This window comes from Cnephaeus nilssonii (assembly GCF_951640355.1).
Source record: "Cnephaeus nilssonii genome assembly, chromosome: 18".
In the NCBI taxonomy this organism is placed as follows: domain Eukaryota; kingdom Metazoa; phylum Chordata; class Mammalia; order Chiroptera; family Vespertilionidae; genus Cnephaeus; species Cnephaeus nilssonii.
Window position 1 is genome coordinate 23,907,270 of NC_137089.1, and position 27,945 is coordinate 23,935,214.

General features: G+C 39.0%; 1 protein-coding gene across 1 annotated transcript in view; it reads right to left on the bottom strand.

Annotated features, from left to right (window-relative positions):
• The window catches only part of EIF3H (eukaryotic translation initiation factor 3 subunit H), a 96,559-nt gene that overhangs the window by 14,438 nt on the left and 54,176 nt on the right, over window positions 1–27,945 (bottom strand). The window contains exons 3-4 of the mRNA XM_079796036.1: window positions 1,850–2,017; window positions 276–375 (exon numbers count right to left, since the gene is read on the bottom strand). Of these exons, the coding sequence (XP_079652162.1) occupies window positions 276–375; window positions 1,850–2,017 (268 nt within the window). The remainder of the gene's footprint in view (window positions 1–275; window positions 376–1,849; window positions 2,018–27,945) is intronic.

The window sequence follows — 27,945 nt, forward strand, 5'->3', positions numbered from 1 at the left end:
TCATTTTTTCTTCAAACCCAGTAGCTAATTAATTCCCATTCCAATTGAATTCGCCAGTGGTGAGAACAACAGATGAGACATTCCATACAGAGCAGTTTAAACATGGAAAGGAAGAAATCAAGTGGCACTCGGCCATGCAGAAAACTTCTACCGTCGACATGGCAAAAACATTTCCATGCCACCGAGGATTCAATAAATGTGGCAAACTAAAATCTTAAATAAAAGAAAAACACCCAGTCCTTTACTGTGTGCCTTATAGGCCCCCAAACACTTACGCTTCGGGAGAAAAATCCTTCTCTTTGCAAACTTCCATCAGTTTGGGAGTCAGTCTGTATGCCTTCAGTGAGAGAGACCCTTGGGCAGTTTTTATGGGATCTCAAATGAGAAAAAGAGAGAAAAAAATTACTAAGAATTTTGTCAGGACCAGTGCTTGAATGACATTGGTTCTAGGCACATTCTGTTACTTAGCATATAATCTTTACAAAATGAAGATCAAAATAAATAATCAGAACACAGTTTGAAACAGATTCAAACTAGTATAGCAAATAGGAAGTGAAAATGGAGGAACTTATCCTATTTGTAACAGGTAGAATAATTTCCTCAGCTAGAACCAGCAATCATGATGAAAATCAAATATATGTTCTATACATTTTATATACATCTGTTATAATTAGAAGAAAAACACTGATGAATATTAAGTATTAAAATTCAGTGCACGCATCTGTGTGGTTCTTCGGTCAACTAATTTAGATGAATAGCCCTGCAAACAAAATTTATCCATATTAATATGCATTATTTAAATTTCTTGGTTAAAGCAGATTTTTAAAAAAAATCACTAAAGTCAAAGTGCTATGACAAAAGTGTCTTTTTAGTTTTAGAGAAACTCATTATGTCAAAACTAACTGCTTAAACAGTCCATGAGGAAGGGAGCTTAGCACTTGCTGCATGATAACGGCTCCGGCATGCCAATATTCGCCTAAAACCTGTGTTAACATTCATGTTGTCTGAAACTTAACACAGTGAAACTTTTAGCAATAGGTGATAAAATGAAAACCAAAATAGATTGAAACAAGTGGAAAATTCATCAAGGTCTGATGATGCAATGTTTCCAGCCAATATAAGTACACTTTAACAACTTGTTCTTTACTGTAATCCAATTGTTAACATACTGAAACAATTTTGGGGCAGCTCATAAGATTGATCGTATTCATTAGTATTTTTTCTGACAGATACTCAGGACGTTACATTTACTTCTCAGCTGGAAACTATATGCAAGTCTGCCAGATATGGCAAACTGTGAGTGTTTGGGGAGGGGGAAGGCTATAAAGCTGTTAAATTGCCTACAGTTCTGATACAGCACAGAACATCTGGTCTGGAGAGCTTGAGGAAACACCATTAAATAGGCCGAAAAGAAAAAAATCTTTGTGCTAAGAAACAGTCCAGGTTTTGTACGCTGCTGTCAGAGGTATAAAAAAAACTTGGCACGCTGTGTTATGATTGGTCAGTCACGTACAGAGCCAGACACTCCAGCAATCGGGGTTTGTTAGACATCTGGTCTAGTTCCACCAGCCCCTTCAAATGAGGGAGGGGAGATGGAGGAATAAAAATGAAGCAGCTACTCCAGCATTCCAAAATGTACACATCAGGGCTCTGATAGCAAGAAAAATAAACAGAAAGAAGGAAACCCTGTCTAGACTTAGCTGCTGCTGAGGCTGCTGCAGAAACAGGGTTGGTATTTACTTGAGAAGGCCTGCCAGGCTGCTCTTAGAGGCAAAAAGACAGAAAGCAAAAATAGTAGCAGTAATAATATTAAGGGAAGAAAAGAATAATAAAGGAAACTCCTACAAACCGTAAATGAGAACAACAGACTCTTCAATGGCATGCTGGTAGCTGAACTGAGAATCCAAGAGCGCCCTGGTGACGAACGAGCCGTAGTATGTGGACTGGTACCAGCCCACGTGGAGATGGTCAATGTTGACATGGCGAAGGCTGCGCATCATCTCCATCTGATATTGGACTAAACAATGGGGAGGAGGGGGAGAAGAGAGAAATTACTGAATGATGCCACCAATGTAATTTCTGTACAACTATTTATTAGCTAATGGGAACAGGTTTCCAGACTTAAAATTCATTCAGCTCGCATACAAAGAAAAAATTAAGCTTTCAAATCATTTTAAATCACTGGGACTTTCCTTTTTTAATCAGTGAAAAAACATTTTGTAGAAAAGGTATTAAAAACACAATAATACCTGTGCTAAACAAGCGATTATTTATTAAATGTAGTTTCCACTCCCCCTTTGAAAAAACTTAAAAATAGTATATGCTTAAGAAAAAAATTTGTGTAATTACTAAACTGGCTGTAAGAAATTTCATTGGAATCAATATGTGAGAATTGTTATCAATGTCTTCTTCAACACAGCTTTGAGAACTGAAAAGTTAAAACCATTAAGAAAACTAATGGGGAAACAATTAATTACCACATTATTTAAATATGAACAGGATACAAGCTGTAGCTGGCTTAAAAAAGAAGAATTCATTTTTGCCTTCATCTGGTGCCCCCTGCTGCATATGCTAAATTTAAAAAAGAATTCCTTTTTCTTGTTGCTTTGGGTTAAGTAATAGATAATATTTTTATTAGAATAGAGTTTTATTTTAATCTCCATGTATGGAATAAAAAGATTGGATGACTTTTGCTTTTGTCATATTAATAACTACAATGTATATAATAAAGCAGCATTACTAGAAAAATAGGTGCAAACTGACAGTAAATAAAACATTAGAAGAGCAATATAACCCAATAATGAATAGCAAATATGTGATACAGTAGAAAATTTTATAGTCAATATAACATCTAAGCTATTTCTATATAATGAAAGTATAACTATGTTGAGTAAATATATTTCTTAATTCAAAATCTAACCATTTCATTTTTAAAGCACAATCCAGTTTCAACAAAAGTAAGGTTATATGTCTATCATTTCCTTGGTTATAGCACTACAATTTCACAAAGCAAACAAAATTCAGGATCATAAAGTGTAAAAGAACCTCCCTTGGATGGATACAGTCTTATTCTTCAACACTTGTTACTAGGCAAAGAAATTATAAATCTGCTTATTCCAAGGGAGGTTCTATTTCTCATGATTAAAAAATGGCAGCCAACTCATCAACTACTCAAGAATTACACTGATGCCCTCTCCGGTTTGGCTCAGTGGATAGAGCCTTGGCCTGGGGACTGAAGCTTCCCAGGTTTGATTCCGGTCAAGGGCACATGCCTGGGTTGCGGGTTCGATCCCCAGTGGGGACATGCAGGAGGCAACCAATCAATGATTCTCTTGCATCATTGATGTTTCTATCTCTCTCTCTCCTTCTCCCTTCCTCTCTGAAATTAACAGAAATATTTTTTAAAAGAATTACAGTGTTGTTTTTCAATTTTTCCTTTTATACACAATATGATGGTCTCAAAAAGAGGGACAAAATTAAAAATAATAGTATTATATCTATCTTTCATCTTAAATTTTGGTCTCTTTAGCCACACGAGACCCCTTCCCCAGCTAGTTTAACAGATTCATATCAGCCACATAAATTTAGGACAAAACCACTGCTATGGCCTCTTACTGTTTTAAAATTCCGTAACTTTTTGAAAGTAAAGTAAAATCAGATTTGGCCAATAAAATTTAATCCAATTTGGCTTACAAATAAAGTTTCAATATCACAAGTAAAGGGAGAACCAGACAAATTACCATTTATTTTAAAGGGATAGGAAAGAAGAGATGGGGAGAGATTACCAAGCAATTGACAGTACAAACATGATTTTCTAGGATGATTTTTAAACAATCAATACTTCCAAAGCACATGTTAAGTGTACCATATAGCTATAACATAGACCGAAGTTAGATTCTACTAACTGGCAATAGTAGCAAAGAAGAAAAGAATTGAATCTAGAGATCAAGGTTCTCATGCCAGCTCTAAGATTTCTCCCGTGGGGAATTTTGCTGGCCAGTTAATGATCTTTCTCTGATGCTTAGTTTTCCCATCTCCAGAAAGATCTGAGCTCATCCCAGGCAAAATGCTATGACTCCACACTGTTCATCAGATATATTAACTATAAGTAATGATTTTTCTGTAAACTAAAGCAGGCCCTGAGGCAGCATACATTAACACTTTCAAAAGCAATGCATTTCTCTGAAAGATATTCTGTAATATCTTACTAAGTCTCCCCTTCAGTAGCCTAAATACAACAGATTTTACAATAGCATTTTCAGTATGCAGACCGTAAAAACTCTATGATCAGTAGCAAACCTCCAAATTCGTCTTCATCCAAAGTCTTACCTTCCTTACAGCCCCCTGGATAAGGAAAAGAATGAAAATGAAGTGTTTCTCTCAGCAAGGGAAGAGACTAAGGGATGAGGCCTGCCATCCTATGGAGTTACCTACCATCCTCCACTGTATTTATTTCTGAGAATCAGAATATAGAAATGGAGAGATATTACTGGGGACAGGGGGAGGCAATTCCACTTTCTGCTTCTACAGCTCAGAAAACCATGACACAGATTTTGTAAGACTTTATTAAAAACTTATTTTTAATGTGGTTAAAATTATCATATGTCCTAAATATTATAGATGAATATAAAAATTTAACAGTTAAGATCAACGAGAGGCGAGTTGACAAAAATGCTTTTGAAAATCTAAAATGCTATGGAATTTCGCTATTACACACACAAAAAAAATATGTGCTGGGCCTATTCTATGTGAAATTTCCAGACATTCTCTATTTTGGTTTGGAATTAACATCGCAATTTTAAAAATCAAACAAAACAAAAACACACAACCTTAAAAAAAAAAAAAAGATAAAATGTCCTCTTGGAGACCCCACACGGAAAAACAAGGACTGCAAGTGATCTGTGACAAGATAAGGATGGGGTGCTTGAGCTCCAAAGTAAAGTTGGGGACCACTGAGGGCCAGTCCTCTCCAGGACTATTCATATGAAGCGCCAAAAATTGCATGGTTTGAAAAGGTCATTTTGATTCAATAAAATTCTTAAAAAGTGATATTTTTTTCTATGTATATACAAACCAAGTAACAAGAAACAACTCACAAACAGCCAAGTGAATTGCTTTATCTCTGCAAACTTTTAGGTCTGTGTCCTTCTGATATATAGTCCTTGTCTTCCTTAATCCACACAGTTTTTTCTCCTCCTCCAACCCAAGTTTTCAAAAGTCCAAAACCAAAAACCTGCAAAAGCATCCTGGTAAACCTAAGTAGAGATAAGAAATGTAGAGCAGACTGTCCACTAAACCAGTGTCGCCAACTGATAGTCCACGGACCACTGGTGGCCCGTGGGGTCAGAAAGGTTGGTGACCACTGCATTAAACTGTCTCAAAACTGTGCTTCCAGGCAGCACCATTAATGAACAGATCTCAGCCACCACACCTACTTACCCCTCTGGCCTACAGAAGAGACAAAGAAAAAAATCCTGAAATGGTGACATGCCAGTAAATTTTACAAGAAAAATAAGGACCGGTCATTCCAGATTCTGATCTCCGGAACAAACGCCATTGCTTGTGTGACTATGCTAGTCTCTCTCAGGAGTTCTATTAAGGGTGGCTAGGTATACATACAAGAAACCCAAATGAGCTATAGCACTAATATACCAGGTACGGGGCACAGGCTCATACTATCTGGAAGTGACTGTGACAATGCTGTGTCAGCCCACAGGCTCTGGCAAGTGGGAGCTGGAGCTGTTTGCCTTCTCATGCCCAGCCAGCCTCATGTTCCTGGGCTGGAGTTTTATTTAATAGGAGGATATAAAAGATGTGACTAGACATAGATAAGGTTCACTCCTATCTAGGGAGTGCCTCACACCTAAGAACAAAAAGAATCTCTTCAAAGAAACAAGAGGAAAAGGAAAAATGGGGCCCCTTGACATAAAGTGCCTGAACTCCACATTGTTGAGTTAATGCAGATCAATGAAGTAAGAAACAAGCACTTATAGGCAACTTTGTAGAGCTGGTCCAGGTTAGACACGCTTTCATTTTCGTTCTAAAGTTCTCTTATTTAACAGAAACCCAAGCAGCAATTTCAACCAATGATACTACTTCTGAGTTAATGGCTAAATAATCCTGGGGAATTTCCCAAAGATGAATAGCAAGGGGAAAATTTTTTTGAAGGGGGGACTATTTTAGAGTTTATGATAATATTCAACAGAAGGGCTCAGAACTGCATAGTGAAAAGTTTAGAAAAGAGCTTTTTAAACATTTGTAGTTTAAAAAGCTAACACCCTATTGAAGTAGTACACAGCAAATGAAAATCAAAGACAAATTAGTAGTTACTACTAAGCCAATTCCATTTTCTACAAAAGCTACACTTAGATGTAACTGAGGTGGTGATACAAAACTTTGAAGGATTGTAAAAATGAGCTGAAGTTTTCTAAATCTCTCCAACCTTTACAATTGTCTTAATTTGTTAAGTCTCTCGCAAAGAAGAGTCTGGTTTACAAAACTAAATAATTTTCCGAAGTCTGGCATCAATATATTCACATTCACTTTTTCCAGATACCCTTTGCAAAATAGTCAATTTTAAATTGCTGAAAACTAAAACTGTCTTAACTGAGGCAGACTGCCCAATAACTATTCCTTTCAAAAATCCACCACAGACAGGCTCAGTGGTTGAGCTTCAACTTATGAACCAGGAGGTGATGGTTTGATTCCTAGTCAGGACACATGGCTGGGTTGCAGGCTCAATCCCCAGTAGGGGACTTGCAGGAGGCAGCTGATCGATGATTCTCTCTCATCGCTGATGTTTCTATCTCTCCCTCATTCCCCCTTCCTCTCTAAAATCAATACAGTAATATATATTTTTTAAATCCACCACATTTGTTGGGCTTTCTCTTGTTTTATCTCCAAATATGAAAACACTGAAAATAATACGTTGTCCTATATTTAAATGCTATAGAATTACTCTGCCAAATAATCACCAGGCGTTTGAGATTTGAGTTCTCCTGAAGATCACTGGGGAGGACATGGATTAGAAGCCTTTCAGTAGGAGTCGAATAATTAGCTAGCATTCTTTTCACCTTCAATTCCTCACTCTCATTTTTAAAGTTATCTTTTTTATTTCATTATTTTAAGGAAGCCCTCATGAAACAAAATTTCTCACTGAAAAACAGGAACAAAGAACAGCCCATAGTTGGCCAGGCTAGGGATGAGCAGAAAGTAGAAAGTTACTGGTACAGCTGCAGCATACTCTAAAACTCGAGCTCTCTCAGATCAAAGGGAAGAAAGTGTTTTACAGATATCTCATTAGGGAACTCTTAAAGGACAAAGTAACTTAATTTAAATTTTAAAAATTTAATGGATCTATTGCCTTAATGATTTAATATTATATCAAATCCAAATTATTTTAAAATGTTATAAAATTATATTTGAAACATATAGACAGTATAGCCTGAAAGGAAAGGGTAGAGCTAAGCACCAAGAAAGAAACTAGCACTTAGTGAGCACTTATTATGTCAGACTTCCTGCTAAGTGATCTACATATGTTATCTGACTTTATTCCTCACAATAACTCTAACGAGCTAATCACGATTATTGAAATCCTTTTAGAAAGCTGTCTCCCACAGCTTGTAAAGTGGCAGGACTCAATTTTACTTCAGAATTTGACTTCAAAGCCCAGGCAACCACCCATTTACAAAAATTCATCTCTTCATACTGGCAAAGTATAAATTATTTCTGAATAAATAAAGCATAATAAAGAAATACAACAGAAATCCACAATTTCGAAAAGTTTTCAGAAACCACCACATGTACCTGGTTTGATACTAAGTTAGCCAATAATTCAGCACTCCAGTAAGATTTTAAATGATGAAACTACCTTCAAAGATTTTTAAATGTCAAAGTTGATAATTATCGCAAATATGTAATCAAACTCCTAAAATATTTCATTCTGTGTTACTATTTGAAACTTATGCCAAGACTGCTTTATAACTAAGAACTGGCTCAGATCACAGATGACCTGTACAAAAACATCAAGTAAGGGAACAGAGACCAAATCTAGTAGTACACACTCTTTCTACTACTTTGTACAAAGAAACAAATTAAGCCCAATCAAGAGATGGCTTTAAAAGCAAACAAACAAACAATGCTGAAACAAATCAATGATTTCAACAAACAGAATAGGGAAGTGAAATACATCGGAATCTCCTATCTGTTCTATGATGAGGGCTAACCCATGCAGGACTGTTAAGAAAATAATCATAAGCCTCTTTCCCAGCAGCACCATGGGACACCAGTGAGCACGGGAAGGCTAGGAACTGTGAAGGCTCTGCTCCATTATTTAACAAGACAAACGATCCTGTACTTTTCTCTTCATATCAGATTTTCTGCCAAGCTGCACATACGTTTCAGGCAATGTTCAAAGCTAGTAGCAGATGTAGATTTACGCAAACAGAATGTGCATTTGGAAAAAGAATTAAATACGAGTCTTCTTTGGGTGGAGAGAACAATGGAGTACACACATTTTTTAAAACTTCCATATTATCTTCACCCAGTCTGTATCACATATTCATCCTTTTTTTCTTTCAATTAGTACATGTGTTATAAAGGCCACACCTATGACTGCCTAACAAGTGTGGTAACAGTTCAATTTTTCACAATATAGTGTCCAATATAATTTCTACTCTACCTATTCCATTTAAATTGGAGTAATAAAAATACTGCCTTTCTTAATAATCTTACAGAAAATATTTAAGTAGTTCATTTGTCCTAGGTGGTTTAATTTCTTCTTTAAAATGTTGATGAATTCTGACAAATAATCTCTTCTTAATACCAAACTGAGAATAAGGGAATGGGAGTAAGGGGGCTATCACTTCATCTTTTAAACCTTATAAGAGTTTTGAAAATTATTGGAAATCAGGTCTTAATGTGTCTCAAGAAGTCTTCTATGAAAGGAACTAGATTCTTCACAGAAAATAATAAAATAACACGTACAAACTGTAACAAATTCATTATTATCATCTTATTCAATTCATGAAACATATCCAGAAGATCCTATTTCTTTGAGGTTATAAGAAGTTGAAATATATATGCCCTTCGTCATGAAAACACATGCACGTAAGTGGATATTAGAGAACAGCGACTAAGTTAATTAATTGTACGATGCCATTTGAGATCTGTTTATACAAAGTGAATTCACCTTCATGGTACCAAGAGTTTTAGACCCCTTACCTCTCACCACGAAGAAGTCTCATTTAAAGAATAACCTACTGGCCACTGCTACCTCTTACAACAATTAAGAGCTTGATATATTAGAAGACCAAATGAGAATTTAGAGATTTAGAAAAATATATTTTTTTCATGCAATAGACTCTTTCAAGAGGACAGGTAACACCCGTGTCACATTTACAGCTCTATATCAGGTACTAGATTAATGCTGGCAGTTAGGTGCTTATTAAAGTACTAGAGGCCCAGTGCACGAATTCATGCACGGGTGGGGTCCGGCCGGCCTGGCCCCAATCGGCAGATCAGGGCTGGGACTGTCAGGAGGAAGAGATGGCGGGAGGTTGGCCTGCGGGCCTACCCTGATCAGGGTAGTGGGGGCCCATCTGGGGCAGGGCCAGCTGGGGGGAGGGGCTGCAGGAGGTTAGCCGGCTAGCCTCACCCCCTATTGGGGTAGGGGGAACAATCAGGGGCGGGCCAGTTGGGGGGAGGGGCTGCAGGTCGATGGGGTATGGGGCTGGCAGGGGGGGAAGGGTCACCCCGCCCTTGATTGGGGTGGGAGAGGCCTATCAGGGGCGGAGCCAGCTGGGGGGAGGGCCATGGGAGGTTGGCTGGCCAGTCACACCCCCTGATCAGGCGGTTTGCTGGCCGTCAAGTGGGCATCATAGTGACCAGTCATTCTGGTCGTTACAGCATTGCGGTCCCTGGATTTATATATATATAGATTCCAAAAGAAAGGAATGTTTTAAAAGCACGATTATTGTTAATGCACTAGAGAAAAGTCAAATTAGGAAATTAGGTATCTCCATCTTACCATCCATTTTATGATATTCACAAAGGACATGAAGTAGCATGAAAACACAAAGTAATCAGTAAAATCAGGGCCAGAGAAAATGTGAATTAGAATACAGAAAGTGGAAACTAAATGTGTGTGAGGCAAAGACCTACAAGGTAAAGCAAGCCACGGATATTTTAATTAAAATATATAAATTTAGTCTGAGCACTCTGGCAATCACAACAAAGAGAGAAACATGGTCATTTACATTATCCAAAGGGAGAAAAACATTAGATCTCAAAATAGCTAAGACTTCCTCTAGTTCTTAACCCTAAAGTAAAATTTTTATGTGGAAAAAGGAACATTTTCATGCAATTTTTTGAGAAGCAGAAGGCTTTTCTATAATAGGATAATCAATTACCCTTGATTTACCTTTCCTATCAACCTAGGTTTTTTTTAACGTAAAACAGAATGGCCACATTAGTACTTTTCATAACACAAAAAAACAGTTTGTACAAGTTATTCCCCACCTTCCAAAAGGAGTAAGGGGCTACCAAAAGGAATTTTTTTATTCTGTAAGTTGTTCAAAAAGCAGAATGGGATGTATCACTAGTGAGTACTAAATATTCAAAACAGAGAATAATAATGACTTTTTCGAAGTACTGTTTGCAGTGAACAAACTGTTTGGGGGGTGAGGGGGAGGGAGGTCTGAAACCATTTACTAAGTACCACCTGGACGGGAAATCTGATAAAATTATAGTGACATCCTCTTTTAAAAAGTGCTCCCTCTTCAATATGGCTGCCCAAGGAGCTGGTGGTAGTTAACAAATTCATCTTTCTGAACCTTAATTTTCTCACCAAGAAATTGGTGGTTTCAACTTCCAGCCCTATGATGATGACAATTTTTTTTAAAGCTTTATTTTTATTGATTTTTAGGGAGAGGAAGAGAGAAACATCAATGTGAGAAGAGAACATCTATCAGTTAGTTGCCTCTTGCATATCCTCGATCAGGGAGGGAACAAGCACACAACCCAGGCATGTGTCCTGACTGGAATTGAACCCAGCAACCTTTCGATGCATGGGATGACACCCAACCAACTCAGCCACACCAGCCAGGGCTGATGATGACGATTTTAACCTTTTGTACTCAGATGTCGAGTGTGACTCGACACCGTTAGCATTGGTAGCAGGAATCGAGAAAAAAGCAAGCGAGTGCAAAGGGTTAAAAAACTAACATCCAGTCCAGATGGTCCTTTACTTAATGAGCATTTTCAGGGGGAAGTGTCATAGGTACTCCATTCTGTAAAAGTATACACTGAATTTATCAATCCCACCTTCCACACCTGCTACTTCTATGTTTTCTCTCTCATTGAGGGGCTCTGAGTCATCTATCTTGACTACTTCTCCCACTCTAAGCTCATACAGTCATCTACCTTCTTGGAAGCTCTCAAATTTGTTTTCTTCGAGGCAAAAATCATTTAGAATGGTTCTAAAAAATTTAACTGGCATGGAATGATGAGATGCTAAAAGAAAAAAGGCAGAATATAAAACTATATATCATATAAGGCCAATATGTAACTCCTTTCTCCTAAAGAGGAAGACTGGAAAGAAATATACTAAAATGGTAATGGCAATAGTTCTCCAGGGAGTGAGGTCATAGATGACTTTTGTTTTCTTACTTATTCTTACTCTTATTTTCCATGTTTTCTTTGGATGTGTGATTTTGTGTGTTTTTGGCAAAAGAATTATGCCATACATATGATATTAAGGGAGTATGTACACCTATACTGATAGAATTCTCTTTTGCTGGCCAACTTGCCTTCTGGATATCAGCACTCCTAAACTATGGAAGCAGAAAATAGGATGGTGTACCAGACTACTTACTTAGAATCTGAAGTTTCCAACCTGGTCTGAATACCATCTTCTATAGATCAAATTGTGACCCAACCCAAATTCATATGTTAAAGGCCTAACCCCCAATATAATAGTATTTAGAAATGAGGACTTTGGAAATAATAAGGTTTAGCTGAGGTTATGTGGGGCCCTCACAATGGGATTAGTGCCCTTATAAGGAGAGACACCAGAAAGCATGCAATCTCTCTTCCTCTCTCCCCCCTCCCCCTCTCTCTCTCTCTACCTGTGTGTGTGTGTGTGTGTGTGTGTGTGTGTGTGTGTGTGTGTGTCCCTACAGTCAGTACTGAAGACTGAGGTGAAGACACAGTGAGGAGGTGGCTGTGAACAACCAAGGAGACAACCCTCACCAGACACCAAATTTGCTGGCACCTTAATCTTAGACTTCCAGTCTCTAGAACTATGAGAAATAAATTCCTATTGTTTAAACCACCCAGTCTATGGTATTTGTTAAGGCAGCCCAAATTAAGAAAGATACCATCTTTATCACACATTAGCTGTGTAACCTACTACAAATTATCTGAGCTTGGATCTGCTCCACTGTAAAATGGGAGAGAAAACAGTATACTGTAGTTAAGAGGTTTAAATAAAATCATTCACAAGAGCTCAATACACTGAATAAACTAAAAAAGAGCTCAACAGATCTGCAACATCACCTATTATTCAAAAATGCTACCTATAATCCAGTTTAGGTTAGTTACCAGGGTCAAAGAAAACGTTTTTGGAGAATTGGGTCTTGACTACAGTGATCCTAGAGTGTTGTGCAAACTTATCCCCTTTTTCCATCTCCATATTGGGAGTAGGAAAAAAATCAGGAAAATGGAGAAAGAGATTAGAGGTTGTATATGTGACTTAAACAAAAAGGACTATGAATTTGTAACATCCACTTTATGAAATAGAATTTATATGTACAAATGTGAATATGGTCAAAAGAACAATCTACCATGAAAAGAAATTATAAGAGGGGAAAAAATACTTCTTAGAAAAAAAAACCTATAAGCTAATTATATTCAGTATAATGAAGAAAAGATTCAATAACAAAGACAAGGTACAGAAATTAGATTTCAAGAAAAAGTAATCTTGGATGTTCTATTATTACTGTGCACATAACAATATAATTGCTTGTGCTCTGTAAGTTTCTATCTCCTGATCCTATTTATAAATCTTCCAAACAAAGGAAATAAGCTCTCTGCCCTCTCCCCAACAGGTGACTTTAAAAACAACACTGAGAATGGGGGTGGGGATGGAAAGGAGGACCGAGTAGCAGTGCCAGCTTACCCAGGGGACTCAGTAAAGGTTATTGGAAATACAGCCCACCCAAGTGAAGTAGCTAAACAATTTGGATTAGAAAATCAGTATTAAAGGTGCTATAAGAAAAAAGCCTGGCCTTAACCGGTTTGGCCTAGTGGATAGAGCATTGGCCTGCAGACTAAAGGGTCCCGGGTTCGATTCCCAGTAGGGGTGTGCAGGAGGCAGCCGATCAATGATTCTCTCATCATTGATGTTTCCATCTCTCTCCCCCTCTCCCTTCCTCTCTGAAATCAATAAAAATACATTAAAAGAAAAGAAAAAAAGCCAGAAAGACATAATCTTTTAAAAGTATCCTTAACTGCAAACAAAAGAAGGGAAAGCTAGCAAGAATTAAAAGTGACAGAGATTATAGAAAAGAAAAGGTTAGGAAGGGCAAATAATTTCCTTTGGAGTATTTAAATCAGAGAAACAGAGGTACTTATAATTGCACTCTTCATTCACCCTCTCTTGTCCCCATCTTTTTCCCTACATGCTCCGCTTTGTCCAAACTTATTTTTATACGATAAGGAATACAGAGTTACCATGCGGAGAAAATGATCAAGCAGAAATCTTCACAGCAACCACAATAAATCTGAGGTTAGAAAACTTGTGGCTTGTTTTTAAGGAGGCCTGTAGCAATCGCCTTTTCCCAAAAACATATGCATATGCACCTGTAGAAAAAGGATCCAAGGCTTTCACAAATTCTCAAAAGGCCTCAAGATTCAAGAGAATAACCATGACTGAGATGCAACAGAGAACCATCCAAATGTGGTCCTGGCTCTTATGGAACTTCATTCCTTTGTATGTACCTGGTGGGGAAGAAGGGGAGCGGCTAAGTGTGCGTCAGTAATCAATTCAGTTCATCGGCAGCCAATTAGTAGCACAGATAGCACTGAGATCACCAAAGATACACCATAGATAAGAGCAAGAACGATAGGCCAAAGGTCCAGAGAACACCCAGCTCTCAGCAGGAGGAGACCCAACAGAATGTCACTCTTATCCTTGTCCTATCCAGAACAGGAAGTCTACCATGAGGAAGGTGGATGAAGGCTTCACCTAAATCACTCTGTGATCAAAACTAGCAATTCCCAAGGGGCAAAGGAAAATAAATACATGCTCTTACCCACAAGGTGATATGACTAGAGCTAGTAAGGTAAGACTATTCTAAAGGCCAGGAGTGGTGATCCTAGCAGAGCAGCGATTTTCAACCTTTTTCATGTCAAAGCTCACAAACAAATTACTAAAACTCTGAGGCACATTAAAAAAAAATTTAAAAAAAAGATTTTCTTGCCAATCTGACCAAAAAAAAGGTATAATTTTAATTCATTCACACCAAATGACTATTGTTGCATTGGCTGTTGTCACTTTTTTTTTTTAATGTGACAAGCTAAGGGAAAAAAGGTCAGTGCCCCTGACTAAATAATCATCTACTGCACGTTTTAAAAATTCTTGCAGCACACCAGTGCACCAAGGCACACCAGCTGAAAATCACTGCAATAGAGAGATAACCCTTCTCTATTTGTCGGAAAGTGGGTCTCTAGCAAAAATGTTACATTATAAAAATATGCTCAGCACAAATGGTACTCTGCTAGGTAACAAATGCACCTTGGAGGTATAGGCTCTACAGGTACACACTAAAAACCAACCTCAAGCAATGCAGTAGTCCTGTTATCTTTTGAAGTTTTTACAGAGAGCTCTCTAGAAGCCACATGTCGAGTCAGTTGTCATTAAGTAATCTGAAGCTCCTGAAGATGCTTTTCTATGGAGAGCCTCTTGGATTAGAGAGGAAGATGAAATACAGTGTAAGCCAAGAAAATTACTGCAGAAAGATGTTGGAAGGCTACAAAACAGACCAAATAATTCCCTTCCGCAATTGGCAGGCAGGATCCTGCCAGATGTTTGAAATAGAATTAACCTTTATGGGCTACATTGATAGAAATAAAAATAAACTGCACAACTATAAATAAATAAATATCTAGGGAAACACAAATAACTCTCTGGGGAAGGACTATCTTTGTTTTACTTTCACTGAACTTCTTTCAGATCATTGCCCCCACCCCATCCTACCAAAAAAATTGTCCCAGCCCTGAATGATGTCGCCAAGTGGTTAGAGTGTCGGCCTGCACCTGATGAGTCACAGGTTTGATCAAGGGCACGTACCTGGGTTGCAGGTTCAATTCCCAGCCTCAGTCAGGGCGTGATGTGTCTATCTCACCTCTCTCCCTCCCTCCCTCCACCCCCCGCCCTTTAAAAATCAATGGAAAAAGTATCCTCAGGTAAGGATTAACAACAACAACAACAAAATGTGTCCCAGACTGTAGTGTCCACTGCTACTGGGCCAGCAGCTATATTGAGGCTTTTGAAAATGTGCCAAAGGCAGATTAAACAATACCTACTTATAAAACTAAGTTTAATCAGAGTATATGCAATATTTCAAAGCATTTTCAAACCGTAACAACACCACCAACACCCTCCTTTATCTCCAAAGGATGTATGTCTGTTCCTTGCAGAGAAGATTACAACTCAGTTAGATAAAGGCATTACAAATGGCTTATAGATGTTTCCTCCTCTTATTTTGGGGAAGAAAATCTTGAACAGAAAATTCATACATTCACATGACAAGTACTGATTCCAAGCTCTGATGTGCCAGACTTTTAGGTGCTGTCCAGAATAGGATGATGAAGACAGAAAGGTTCCTTGCAGCTGACATTCTAGTGGAGAGGAAAAGATAGGACACACAGTGACATTCCTGAGACTACACAAATGCTTAATGTTCCCTAAGGGGGGGGGGGGGGGGGGAAATCTGGGTAATCCCATATAGTTATCTGGGCCTTTAAAGTAAATAAACCATTAATAACTACCAAGAAGAAATCAATCTTCAAAGTCAAAGGCCTGGCTTCTTACCTTGCAAAATAATACAGTGCAAAAGAGTAGTTGCAGGATGAGAAAACAGGAGACCTGCACTGCAATTCTGGCTTTGCCATTAACTACAATGAAGCAGAGGAAACCCGCCAAATAACCAAACTGCCTGAAAAAAGTTTTAAAATCAACCAATTTTTAATTTACCTCAAACAAAAAAATGATTTGATTTAATGTTTATCACATAGTGATGGTTATAATAGTAAATAATAGTCAAATTACCCTTGAAAGAAATCTGACATTTTAAAAGAGTTAAAGCAGGTACCAGATAAGAATCCTCCACAAGTAAGTTTTGAAATTTGAATTATCTCTATTGTGTCTTCAAGTGCTAATAGTATATAGATGGACAAATGAAAAAAGTCAGTTTCACTAAAAATATGGTGTAGGAACCCTAACAACAAGAGTGGCCAGAAAGGCAGCAGTAACAAAGACACAGTTTAAGAAGGGGCAAAAGGCCCTGGCCTGATGGCTCAGCCGGATGGCTCAGTTGGTTGGAGCTTTGTCCCATGCACCAAAATGTTGCAGGTTCAATTCCAGTCAGTGGAGGCATTAATGAGAGGCAGCTGATGGATGTTTCTTTCTCTCTCTCTCTCTCTCTCTCTCTCTCTCTCTCTCTCTCTCGCCCTTAGGGTCAAAAAAAGAAGGAGGAGGAGGAGGAGGAGGAGGAGGAGGAGGAGGAGGAGGAGGAGGAGGAGGCACAAAAGTTCTAGACTCAGGAGCATATGGGGTTCCCCACACAGGAAACAGGCCCAAGGCTAACCCTGAAGGAGGAGGAAGAGATTGGTAGATTTTTTCCTCCCAACACTTAAATTTTTATTTCAACAAGCACTGGAACACTGCATCTCAAAATTTATCATCTACAGATCATTTAATGGACATTCATGAAAACCACCAATTTCAAGTTTTAGAAAGTTGTTATCCTAATTTTAATTATATAAATAAAAGTTTTAGTAAATTAAAAACAAAACAAAACTGCCGCGTATATCTCCGACAGAGACGATTTACATCCATCTCCAGGGTTTTAATATACACCCTGGAGATCAATGGCCTGCATTACAGTCAGGAGGTTTCTTTTCTCATTCTATTACTATGAAATTGGAAGCACCTTAATCAGACTCAGGTCATAAGGAAAAGCATCAAGCATTTTCAGGATCCTACATATATGGACAACAGAGACTCCAAAATTATGGAGATTTCTCATTAAATCTCTGTCCAAGGAACACACTTTACTTAAAAATTAATATTTCAATTGGAGAAATTCTGGGGACTAGATTGTAACCCTTGATTTCATTAAGCTCTGGAACTATTCCTAACCTACTGCAGTATTTAGATGCAATGGGAACACTTTACTCATCCCAATATCATAACCCCAAAGTTAAAAGTTGTAATACTTTCACTCACAAGTAATTCTGTAAAGCTACTCAGGGTACTACATGTTTAGCTAAAACATGCCACTTTAGCAAATTATTTGAAGGAATGGAAATAGCTTTTATTGGCACTGACTGTATCCTAAAGAAGGTTTAACAATGTAATCTCTTCTCCCATGTCCAAGATTCATGCAGGGATCTTTCTCCGCACAGGCAGTATGAAATAGCAGGTCATTCGATCTTCTGCCACACATTTCTCACTCAGCATAGACTAAAGGTAAATACTCTCAGAGATTGCAATTTAATTTTATTTTTCTCACTATTTCCTTCCATGCAAAGTAAGATTAGAAAGCATAATAACATTATTTCATCAAGTCTAAAACTCCACTGAGTATAATAAAAGACAAGAGGGCTGGCAATTTTAATTATAAGACACCATGTATTAAAAATGCATCCTAATTTCATAGACATTCAGGTGCAAAAATAGAAGGAGTGGAGAATGCAGCTAGACAGTGGGCACTGTGGTACCAGTGGCCCTGTCTTGCCAAAAAACAGAACTGTACTCTAGCAGTACTGATCCCAACAAACCTCTTCCAGCCTTTATCATAGCTCACAAAACAATTATTCTATGAGCTATAATGAATAAATAAATAAATACTCTTTTCTCTGGATAATCAAAAACTTTGGGGACTAGAGGCAAATAACTCAAGAAGTCAATAAAAATCTATTTCCAGGCATGTGTCATAGTAATTCCTATTCACACTTCCCCCCCCCCCCCCCCAATTGCTTATGTAAATCATCACATTCTTAAATTCACCATATACAGATCCACAATCCACTTAGAATAGGGTTTCTCAACCTGGGTACTACTAACATTTTGGGGCAGAAAATTCTTTGTTCTGGGAAGCTGTCCTGTGGAGCGTAGAGTATTTCCCAGCACCACGACTTCTACCCACCAGCTGCCATTAACACACTCTCAGGTGGTGACAACCAAAAATGTCTCCCCAAACAGTGCCCAATGTTCCTGGAGCAAACCCCAACTCTCCTCAGGACACTGATTTAGGCACTGGAGTCCTGTTCAATTGTCACAATCTTGTTATCCTGAGATGTGGTGATTATTTTTACCATTTTTATGATTGAACTAGAGGCCCGGTGCACGAAATTTGTGCACGGGGGGTGGGGTTGGGGTGGGGGGTCCTCTCAGCCCAGCCTGCATACTCTCCAATCTGGGACCCCTCAGGGGATGTCCGACTGCCAATTTAGGCCCAAATCCCGGGTATCGGACCTAAACCGGCAGTCGGACATCCCTTTCACAATCCAGGACTGCTGGCTCCTAACTGCTCACCTGCCTGCCTGCCTGATCGCCCTAACTGCCCCCCACCCTGCCAGCCTGGTCGCCCCCAACTGCCCCTCCACCCCCGCCGGCCTGGTCGCCCCACACAGCCTGCTGTTCAGTTGTTTGGTCGTCCCTCACTAACCCCCCTGCCAGCCTTATCGCCCCACACAGCCTGTGTTCAGTCGTCTGTCCGGTTGTTTCGGTCATGATGGCCCCTGGCTTTTTATATACTAGGATTAACCACGCTCCCCCCATTTCTGAGATGGAATTACAACACAACAAAAATTAAAAATCCAAATTCAACTAACAAAAATATGCAATTGATGTAACCAAAACAAGCTACCCTATTAAACTATTACCTGAGACACAATGACCAACTCACTATACTTTAAGAATTTAACCATTTCTAAGAATGTAGAAGAGTCTTCTAGGAAAGTTGTAATCAATCTTACACCTTAATGTGTAAAATTGATATGAACACAATGGTTTCAATGCCTCAAATTTGAGGATAAAAATGAAAATTTTTAAAAAATGTTTCTTTTAAGACTTAACTTATAAAATTCACTACTATCTAAGTGTGATATAGCCCAAGAACAGGCAGAATTTTTAAAAGGTTTAGAAAAACTAGAAACAGATACATGTACAATTGAGAGCCTGAAGTTGGGGACCAATTACAGCAATCATACCATCTCATAAGCTTGTCTCTTGGTACACTACTAATAATAATTATAGAAAGGACAAGAGCCCTAGCTGGTCTGGTTCAGTGGATAGAGCATCAGCCTCCGGACTGAAAGGTCCCGGGTTTGATTCTGGTGGAGGGCACATGCCCAGGTTGTGAGCTCAATCACCAATAGGGGATGTGCAGGAGGCAGCCAATCAATGATTCTCTCTCATCATTGATGTTTCTCTCTCTCCCTTCCTCTCTGAAATAATAAAAAAAAAAAAATGGTTTGTTTTTTTTTAAAGAAAGGATAAGAGGTGGGTGGACAACAAGTCTGAACCATATGTTAATTAATACAGCAGTACTAATATACATGGCAGGCAAGAGAAAAGCTAGACATGTACTACTCATCTTCCAGGCTTTAGCTCAGAAGTCCCTTCTTTCTGGAAACTTTTCAGGTTCCCCAAGTTCAGGTTAAGTGTCCCCACTTTGTGCACCATACTACTGCTTTCACAAGATTAGCCCACTATGCTATAGTTGCCTTGCTATATCTACATTTTTCCCAATGAAGCCACTGTGTCCCAAGCACCAAGCAAAATACCTGGCACAAATGGGTGCTTTAGTAAGTTAGTCCTTGTTAAAAAAGATTTGGATGAATTGTATAACAGCTCTCCTTATGTTATACAAGAAGAAGAATAAAATAGCAGATTTATCCAGAGTAATTAATATTAAGGAAAGGAGAAAAAAATCTTGAAAGTAATCCGGAACACTGCAAAGATTCCACGTTATTAGGAAGTTCAATGAGCACTGTACAAGACTGTCTCTGAATTTAGAAAGGATGACTCAACATTACATAGCAAATTTTACTTACGTCTCTTTTAGAATAATGCACTGTAAAAAAAATAACGATAATATTTACAATTATTTTTAAATAGAGAATTTTACTTCATTGGGCTTATTCAAAGCAACCCATAATTCAACAGTATTTGTAATCAAATAAATTTGAACTAAAATATGTAATTTTCACCTGAAAAATGTGACTTTAAAAAAAATGCCACTTATGGTTAAGATGTGGTTTAATCACAGGATGGTGTATATTCCAATATGGCTGGATCCCAGTTTACACTTGTCCTGATGTTCCACACGATTTGGCATTGGTTTGGGACTGAAGTGTCCCAGATTGTATAATAAAGTATAGGGTCACACTCAAAATGGTACTCCCCTATACTACTACTAACAGCAACAACCTTTAAGGAAAAAGGCTAGTTCTGCCTGGCCAATGTGGCTCAGTGGTTGAGTGTCAACCTATGAACCAGGAGGTCAAGGGTCTGATTCCTGGTCAGGGCACATGCCACGGTTGCTGGCTCAAATCCCAGGAGGCAGCTGATCAATTATTCTCTCCCATCATTGATGTTTTTACCTCTCTCTCCCTCTCCCTTTGTCTCTGAAATCAATAAAAATATATGTAAGAAAAGAAAAAGGCTGGTTCTAAGAATGGCTTCTACCTACTGAGCATTTTAATTTATTGTATTTTAATCAATAAATCAGATATTCCCCATACTTCATTAGTAAGGTAGGTATTAGTTAAGTGATCACCACAACTCAAAGGTAGACTTTCCTTTGCTGGAAATCAGCAAAAATTGGGGGGGGGGGGGGGGGGGGGGCGCAATACCAAGTTATGTTTCTAAGTGATCATCAAAAATGTTTATAATAACAAAAAATGAGATACTACCTAATTCACAACCATGTGTTCATACCTTCAAAAGTTTATAGTACCACTTCCACAATGTTGGTAAAGATCATTTAAAAACACAATCCTATCTAATAATAGACAAGTATGCAAATTGACCATACCTCCAACACACCCACAAGCCACGCCCACCATCCAATCAGAGCGAGTATGCAAATTAACCCAAACCAAGATGGCTACAGCCACAGAGAGCAAGGTTTCCTAGGTAACAGAGGAAGCCAAGCTTTCCGCCTGCCCTTGCCAGGCCTAAGCCTCCACTCAAGCTACAAAGTTTCAATTATAGAAGGTAAAAAAATTCAAACAAATGGCGGCAGAATGGAGCTTGAGAGAGCAGGCCAGGATTGCCGCCGGCAACAGGGGAAGCAAAGCTTTCTGCACACCCTGGCCGGCCCCACCCGCTTAAGGCAACAAAGTTTCAATTATAACCCCAACACAAATGGCTGCCGGCCTCGGAGGGAGCCCCAGGCTTGGCTCTGCTCCAGGCTACAAAGTTTCAATTGTAGAAGGAAAATAAGTTCCAGATACCAGGGCCTCCACTTGGGTTGCCAGGGGTCGTGGCCGGCCTGCAAACCACCACAGGCCCCTCACTCAGACCGCCCCACACCCCAAGGGAACCCCCACCTGATCCAGGACGCCCTTCAGGGCAAACCAGCTGGCCCCCACCCCTGTACCAGGCCTCTATCCTATCTAATAAAAGAGTAATATGCAGATTGATCATCACTGCAACACACAATATAGCTGCCCCCATATGGTCAAAGATCCTGCCCCCATGTGGACACAAGATGGCCACCACAAGATGGCCAGCAGGAGAGGGCAGTTGAGAGGCACCCGGCCTGCAAGGGAGGGCAGTTGAGAGGGACCAAGTCTGCAAGGAGGGCAGTTGGAGGTGATCAACCCTGTAGAAGAGGGCAGTTAGGGGTGACCAGGCTGGCAGAGGAGGGAAGTTGGGGCAAACAGGCTGGCAGCAGAGTGGTTAGGGGGTGATCAGGCTGGCAGGCAGAAGCGGTTAGGGGCAATCAGGAAGGCAGGCAGGCAAGCAGTTGGGAGCCAGCAGTCCTGGATTGTGAAAGGGATGTCCGACTGCCCGTTTAGATTCGATCCCACCGGGATCGGGCCTAAACGGGCAGTCGGACATCCCTCCAGGAGTCCCAGATTGGAGAGGGTACAGGCTGGGCTGAGGGACAACCCCCCCTCCGTGCACGAATTTCGTGCACTGGGCCTCTAGTATGTAATATAATGTGAAATAGATACAAAAAAATAAGAACATTAAAAATTTTAAAGCATATTTAAATATTTAGAAGGAAAAAACATCAAATTATTTAACCATCATTGTGTTAAAGAGACAAGATGCAGAATTTTTCCTCTTTTCCAAATTCTCTGAAATATTGTTCTATTAGTTTTTTATAATCCAAGAATCATTTAAAAAAAGAAAAACTTAGCAAGGGTTAAAAGTTCAAATAGAGTACATTCTGTTCTCTAACTCATAACAAAAATCACATGCTCACAAAAGTGATAGTTAAGTTTAAAGACATAGATAAGAAAGAGAAAAACTAGAGTGGTGCAAGAATTTGAGGAGTTCAGTAACAGAAGCATTTCAAGAGGTAAACCAGATGTTTCTAAGGAACTGCACAGAGGGTCCAAGACACAGAAATTCATAATGTCGAAGGCTATGATCTGATCAAAGAGCATAAAAGTCGGGTCCATTTGCTGCAGAACTGTCCATTACACTGAAGGGATCAAGCCACACTAAGCTCTCAGCAAAACTCAAAATTAAAATCAGTTGAGGATTGTTAAGAAAGTACAGGAAAGATGAGAAGACTACTTCCTCAAGAATTTCATTGGGAAAAGGTAACTTGGCAATCAGTTCAAAACACAGAGGTAAAAAGCCTAATTTAAGTGAAAAAGGGTCTCATTTGAGGCCATAAAAAGTTACTAAGAATAATTAGCAAATATGCATTTTATTTGATTTCACTACCACCATGTCTTTCTCTCCAAGCATCTCTCCATAGATTAGAAAATGTTATAGACACTTTCTCCAAGGACTTCAAAAAGCAGATGGAAAACTTTAAAAAGACATTCCTATCCCCAGAGGCAGCCCAGTTCAAATGTCCTCAAAACACTTTACAGGTCACATTTCAAGACGGTAGGAGATGCATGTTCTGGTTGAAATACTCATAATAGGTAAAAAGTAAAAATTATTCTAAATGTTTGGTCTATATCTAATAAATTTACCTTCCTTACAAAATTAAAATGAAATTCTATTAAGGACATGAACAGCAGTATGAATACACTTGAGCAGGAAATGTTTGATATGGGGCAGTGGGGAGGGAAGTCTTATTTTCCAGTTCCCCGTTATTTCTCTTCAACAACCTCACCAAGGAGAGATATAAAAATGAAATGTTGCGATATATTGTTTGCTATGGTAGTAACACATGACCTTTTCCACAGAGACCTCTGCTTAGATGATAATCATCTAACACTGAATTATGACTAGTACATTAAGTGCTTATCTAGAAAAAATCAACTAAACTTGCATAAATATTTAAGGTCAACATATCTCAAAGTACCTACCATCCTACTAAACAATAACATTTTACAGATGGAGTCATAAAACAAAAATTTCAATAGATATCTGCTCTCAGATCAGGAATAAAAGTGGTCAGAGCCATACCCCATACATTAAGCAGAACACCTTTTCCTTGTTGCAATGCCCTATATAATGCATTTATCGCCTTAATATGCCCATTGTTGAGCTTCACTTATTTATTAGTCTTCTTGCGCTGCCTTAACATAATATCACAGACTGGGTGGCTTAAATAACAGAAATTTATTTTCTCAGTTTTGGAAGGCAGGACACCCAAGATCAAAGTGCTGGCTCATCTGATTCCTGGCAAGAGCCCTCTTCCTAGCTTACCTGCCTTCTTCCTTGTGGATGGAGAGAGGGTACCAGCTCTCTAGTATCTCTTCTTATAAGGACACAGATTCTATCGGACTAGGGCCCCACCTCATGATTTCATCTAACCCTAGTTACCTCCCAAAGACTCCAAGTAATATCACATTAGGGTTAGGACTTCGACATATAAACTTTGGAGGGACACAAACATTCAGTTCATATCAACTTCTAGTTAACTTTCTCAATTTAGCAATGGTGTGCATACATAGGGATAGATGACATAAGCTAAAAAAGTTAATATAAACTCCAAAAATTTTTGAATAAAAAATGGTTGCTTTCAACAGCTACAGAAAGGACTATAAGAAAACAATATCAAACTTAGGCAATGCAAAAAACATAATCTTTGGTTATCGTGACGATTCTTGATTTGTAAATGCTAAGGTTGCGTCAGCACTGAGTAATCCTAATATATAAAAAGTCAGGGGCCGTCACGACCGAAACAACTGGACGGACGAACGAACAGCAGGCTGCGTGGGGCAACCAGGCCGGCAGAGGGGGGCAGTTGGGGGCGACCAGGCCGGCAGGAGGGACAGTTGGGGGAGACCAGGCCAGCGGGAGTGGTGGTGGGGGGGTAGTTGGGGGCAACCAGACTGGCAGGGGGGGCAGTAAGGGGCAACCAGGCCAGCAAAGGGGGCAGTTGGGGGGAACCAGGCCAGCAGGGGGGGGGGGGAGCAGTGAGGGGCGACCAGGCTGGCCGTGGGGGGGGGTAGTTAGGGACGATCACGCAGGCAGGCAGGTGAGCAGTTAGAAGCCAGCAGTCCTAGATTGTGAGAGGGACATCTGCCAGTTTAGGCCTGATCCTGGGGATCCCGGATTGGAGAGGGTGCAGGCTGGGCTGAGGGGACCACCCCATCCCCCTGTGCACAAATTTCATGCACCGGCCCTCTAGTTAATAAAAGAGCCTGTCGCTGTTCTGTTTTAATCTCAAAGAGAAGCATTTATGCTACAACCACTACAGAGAACCACAATGACACCAATGGAAAGGATCAAGTTCTCACCAGTGGAATTCTCACAGACATAAGGGCTTTTTCCAAAATATTTTATTCAAAACAGGAAGAACAGAGAGTGTATCTTCTGAAACACATCCACTATAAAACTGTTCTTGCTGGACGCCCTAAAGTGAAGATGTACAGCAAACACAAATAAAGCAAAGTTCCCAAAAGAAAAGACACTGTGATTCTCCCTTTTTTCAATTATTAAATTATCCAACAGCTATTCTATTCCTTGTATTCCAAAGAAACAAGATGATACATTTCTCCTTAGATACTACTGCTGTTTTTTCAAAGCAATAATCCTTAAAGTTACATAAAACTGCTGGACCATTACTGATGAGAAGGAAAAACACAGAAATTTGGAATATCATGAAATCTCTTCCAGACTCAGAATTATGACTAGTGCTAAAAATCAAAGATTGAAGAAAATAGATAAGAAAATACTTCTTTTGAACTATAAGCATACACTAGAGGAAGTATGCATAGCACGAAAAGAACACAGAATTTTACAGTGTTTATAAATCAACATCCTGCAGATGTTATGATTAAGAATATCCACAATTTGTTCAATTATGAAATGTTTTAAGTTGTCAAATTAGCAAAAAACCTTTCATAGCTGCTTCAAATGCTCATTTGGAAGGAGCATGTAAATCATAAATATTTGTTGCACAATCAACAAAGAATATGACTAGTGTTTATTTCATAAGGGGTACTTCTTGAAATATATATTTCCCAAACTTTTTCATACAGAATGTAGACACAATATCAACTAGGAGAAGATTTATAAAATGTAGCTGCAGCAAATTCATTTGATATTATGCAAATCACCCAGTCTTTCAGGTTATAAAGGACTGTGACTTTTCTCTCTTATTTATAAACAACCACAGTATGTCTAAAATAAACATCAAATTCTGATTTCTTATAGTGTTTGATACAAGAAACTAACCAGAAGTTTGCCCTAAAGAGAAACAGAACATCTGGTGAATGTGTAACATGCTTCAGGACCACATCTGCTGCGAAGTTAGCATTCCAGTGTGATAGCTGTAATCTCCATGCTAAGTGGTAAAAGCATAACGGAGAATAAAAAGGTACTAAAAAGCATCTTCTTTAGCCACAGAGTGCTTTCTTTTTCTCAGCAATGTGCTAACAACTGGGCCTCACAGAGTACTTGGAGAAATATTTCTGTAATAGGTACACACCAGTTCAAAACACTTACCTATTCAATATACTGTTCTACCATGTGAAGGCTGATTACAGCCGTCTCCCCAGTATATTAATCAAGACAGGATGTATGCTATTTCTTGTCTATGATTCATCACTCTACTCTACTTTTATTTTTCAAATCACAATAAGACAATTTGGAGTAGAAGAGAAAAGGAAAACAGAGAAAGTGCAGATGACCAGAAGAGATGGCATTATTAACTCAAAATAGGCTACTTGCACGAGCACACCAGACTCAGCAGCCTTTCTCCTCCATTTACTTTTAACTTTCAATGGTCTGCTATAAACAGCAACAACAAAATTCCATGCTTACTGCAATATAAATTGCCTTACATTTGTGACACTTTTAAAAGCCCCTACTGTGCCATGAAAGGTTCCCAAACAAGGAAAGATCTGCACAGCAGGGGAGGAACCCACTTACATTTTCTAACAGCTGTAAAGGATCAGTCCCCTAGAGTAACAGAAATCAACTGCAAACTGAAAAGTGTTTAGAAATAAAATGTTTCCATCACCTCACACTATCAGCTACTTCCATTAGTACCCATGACAGAGACACTGGATTTTACCCAGCATTTTAATACAATAAACTTTACTGGCAGTAAAAAAGAGAATACAATTACAGACTAGTTCTACTATTAAACACAGGAAGTCATCAATGAAAAGAATGAACTTGATTTCCCATTTCTGCCTCTTCACTACTGGATGAAACAACTAATTACAAAAGCCTTAGGGAATAGTTTACAAAAGTTATTTATGAAACTTATTTTGGGTCCCATATTCTGAATTAAAACAATATTACTTAAGTATAAAACATTTATCATCACATCAGGAACTGATTTTATACCAAGTTCAAAGTCAATGATAACTTCTATGGATTTAATTTTGTATGTTTGTGGTGGTTCTGTGGATATCTTGACTACCTACTAATCGGAAAGGATAACATGTCCTGGAAAACAAAAGATGAATGACCACTGGGCTCAAATCATCCATATTACATGAAAAATAGGAGGATGTAAAAAGATACTCAAAGTCATTACAGAGTGAGTCCCAACTCCAATTCCAGATGATCTCTGCCAGTATTTTCTGAGCAGCTATCTCTATTTTTAGGCTCTGAGGTAAGAGCTGACAGCCAGCCATGAATTAAGACTCAGTCCTTGCCTTCAAGCAGTTCACAGTAGGTAAGAGAGCCACATGGTAGGCAACAATACCATGCAATAAATTCAACAGAGTATAGGGTGCAGAATTAACAAGAGAACAATGTCAACTAGGCATTAGAAAAGGCTTACAGAGGTTCAAAAAAATCTGTGCTAGGTTTTGAAGGATGGTTAAGAGTTTGCCAGACAGAAAAAGTGAGAGCAGTCTTCTGGCCTGAAGAAACCACTATGCAAAGGCATAGAAGTGTGAAAGAAGTTTTAGGGAACTCTATAGAATGTACACAGGAGAAAGAACAAAAAAAAGGCAGAAACATAGGCCTGAGCCAAATTGCAAAGGGGTCCATCCAGGCCAGGGAAACTTGAGGTGCTAAAAAGGGGTTTTAGGTAGGTGAGTGACACTCTC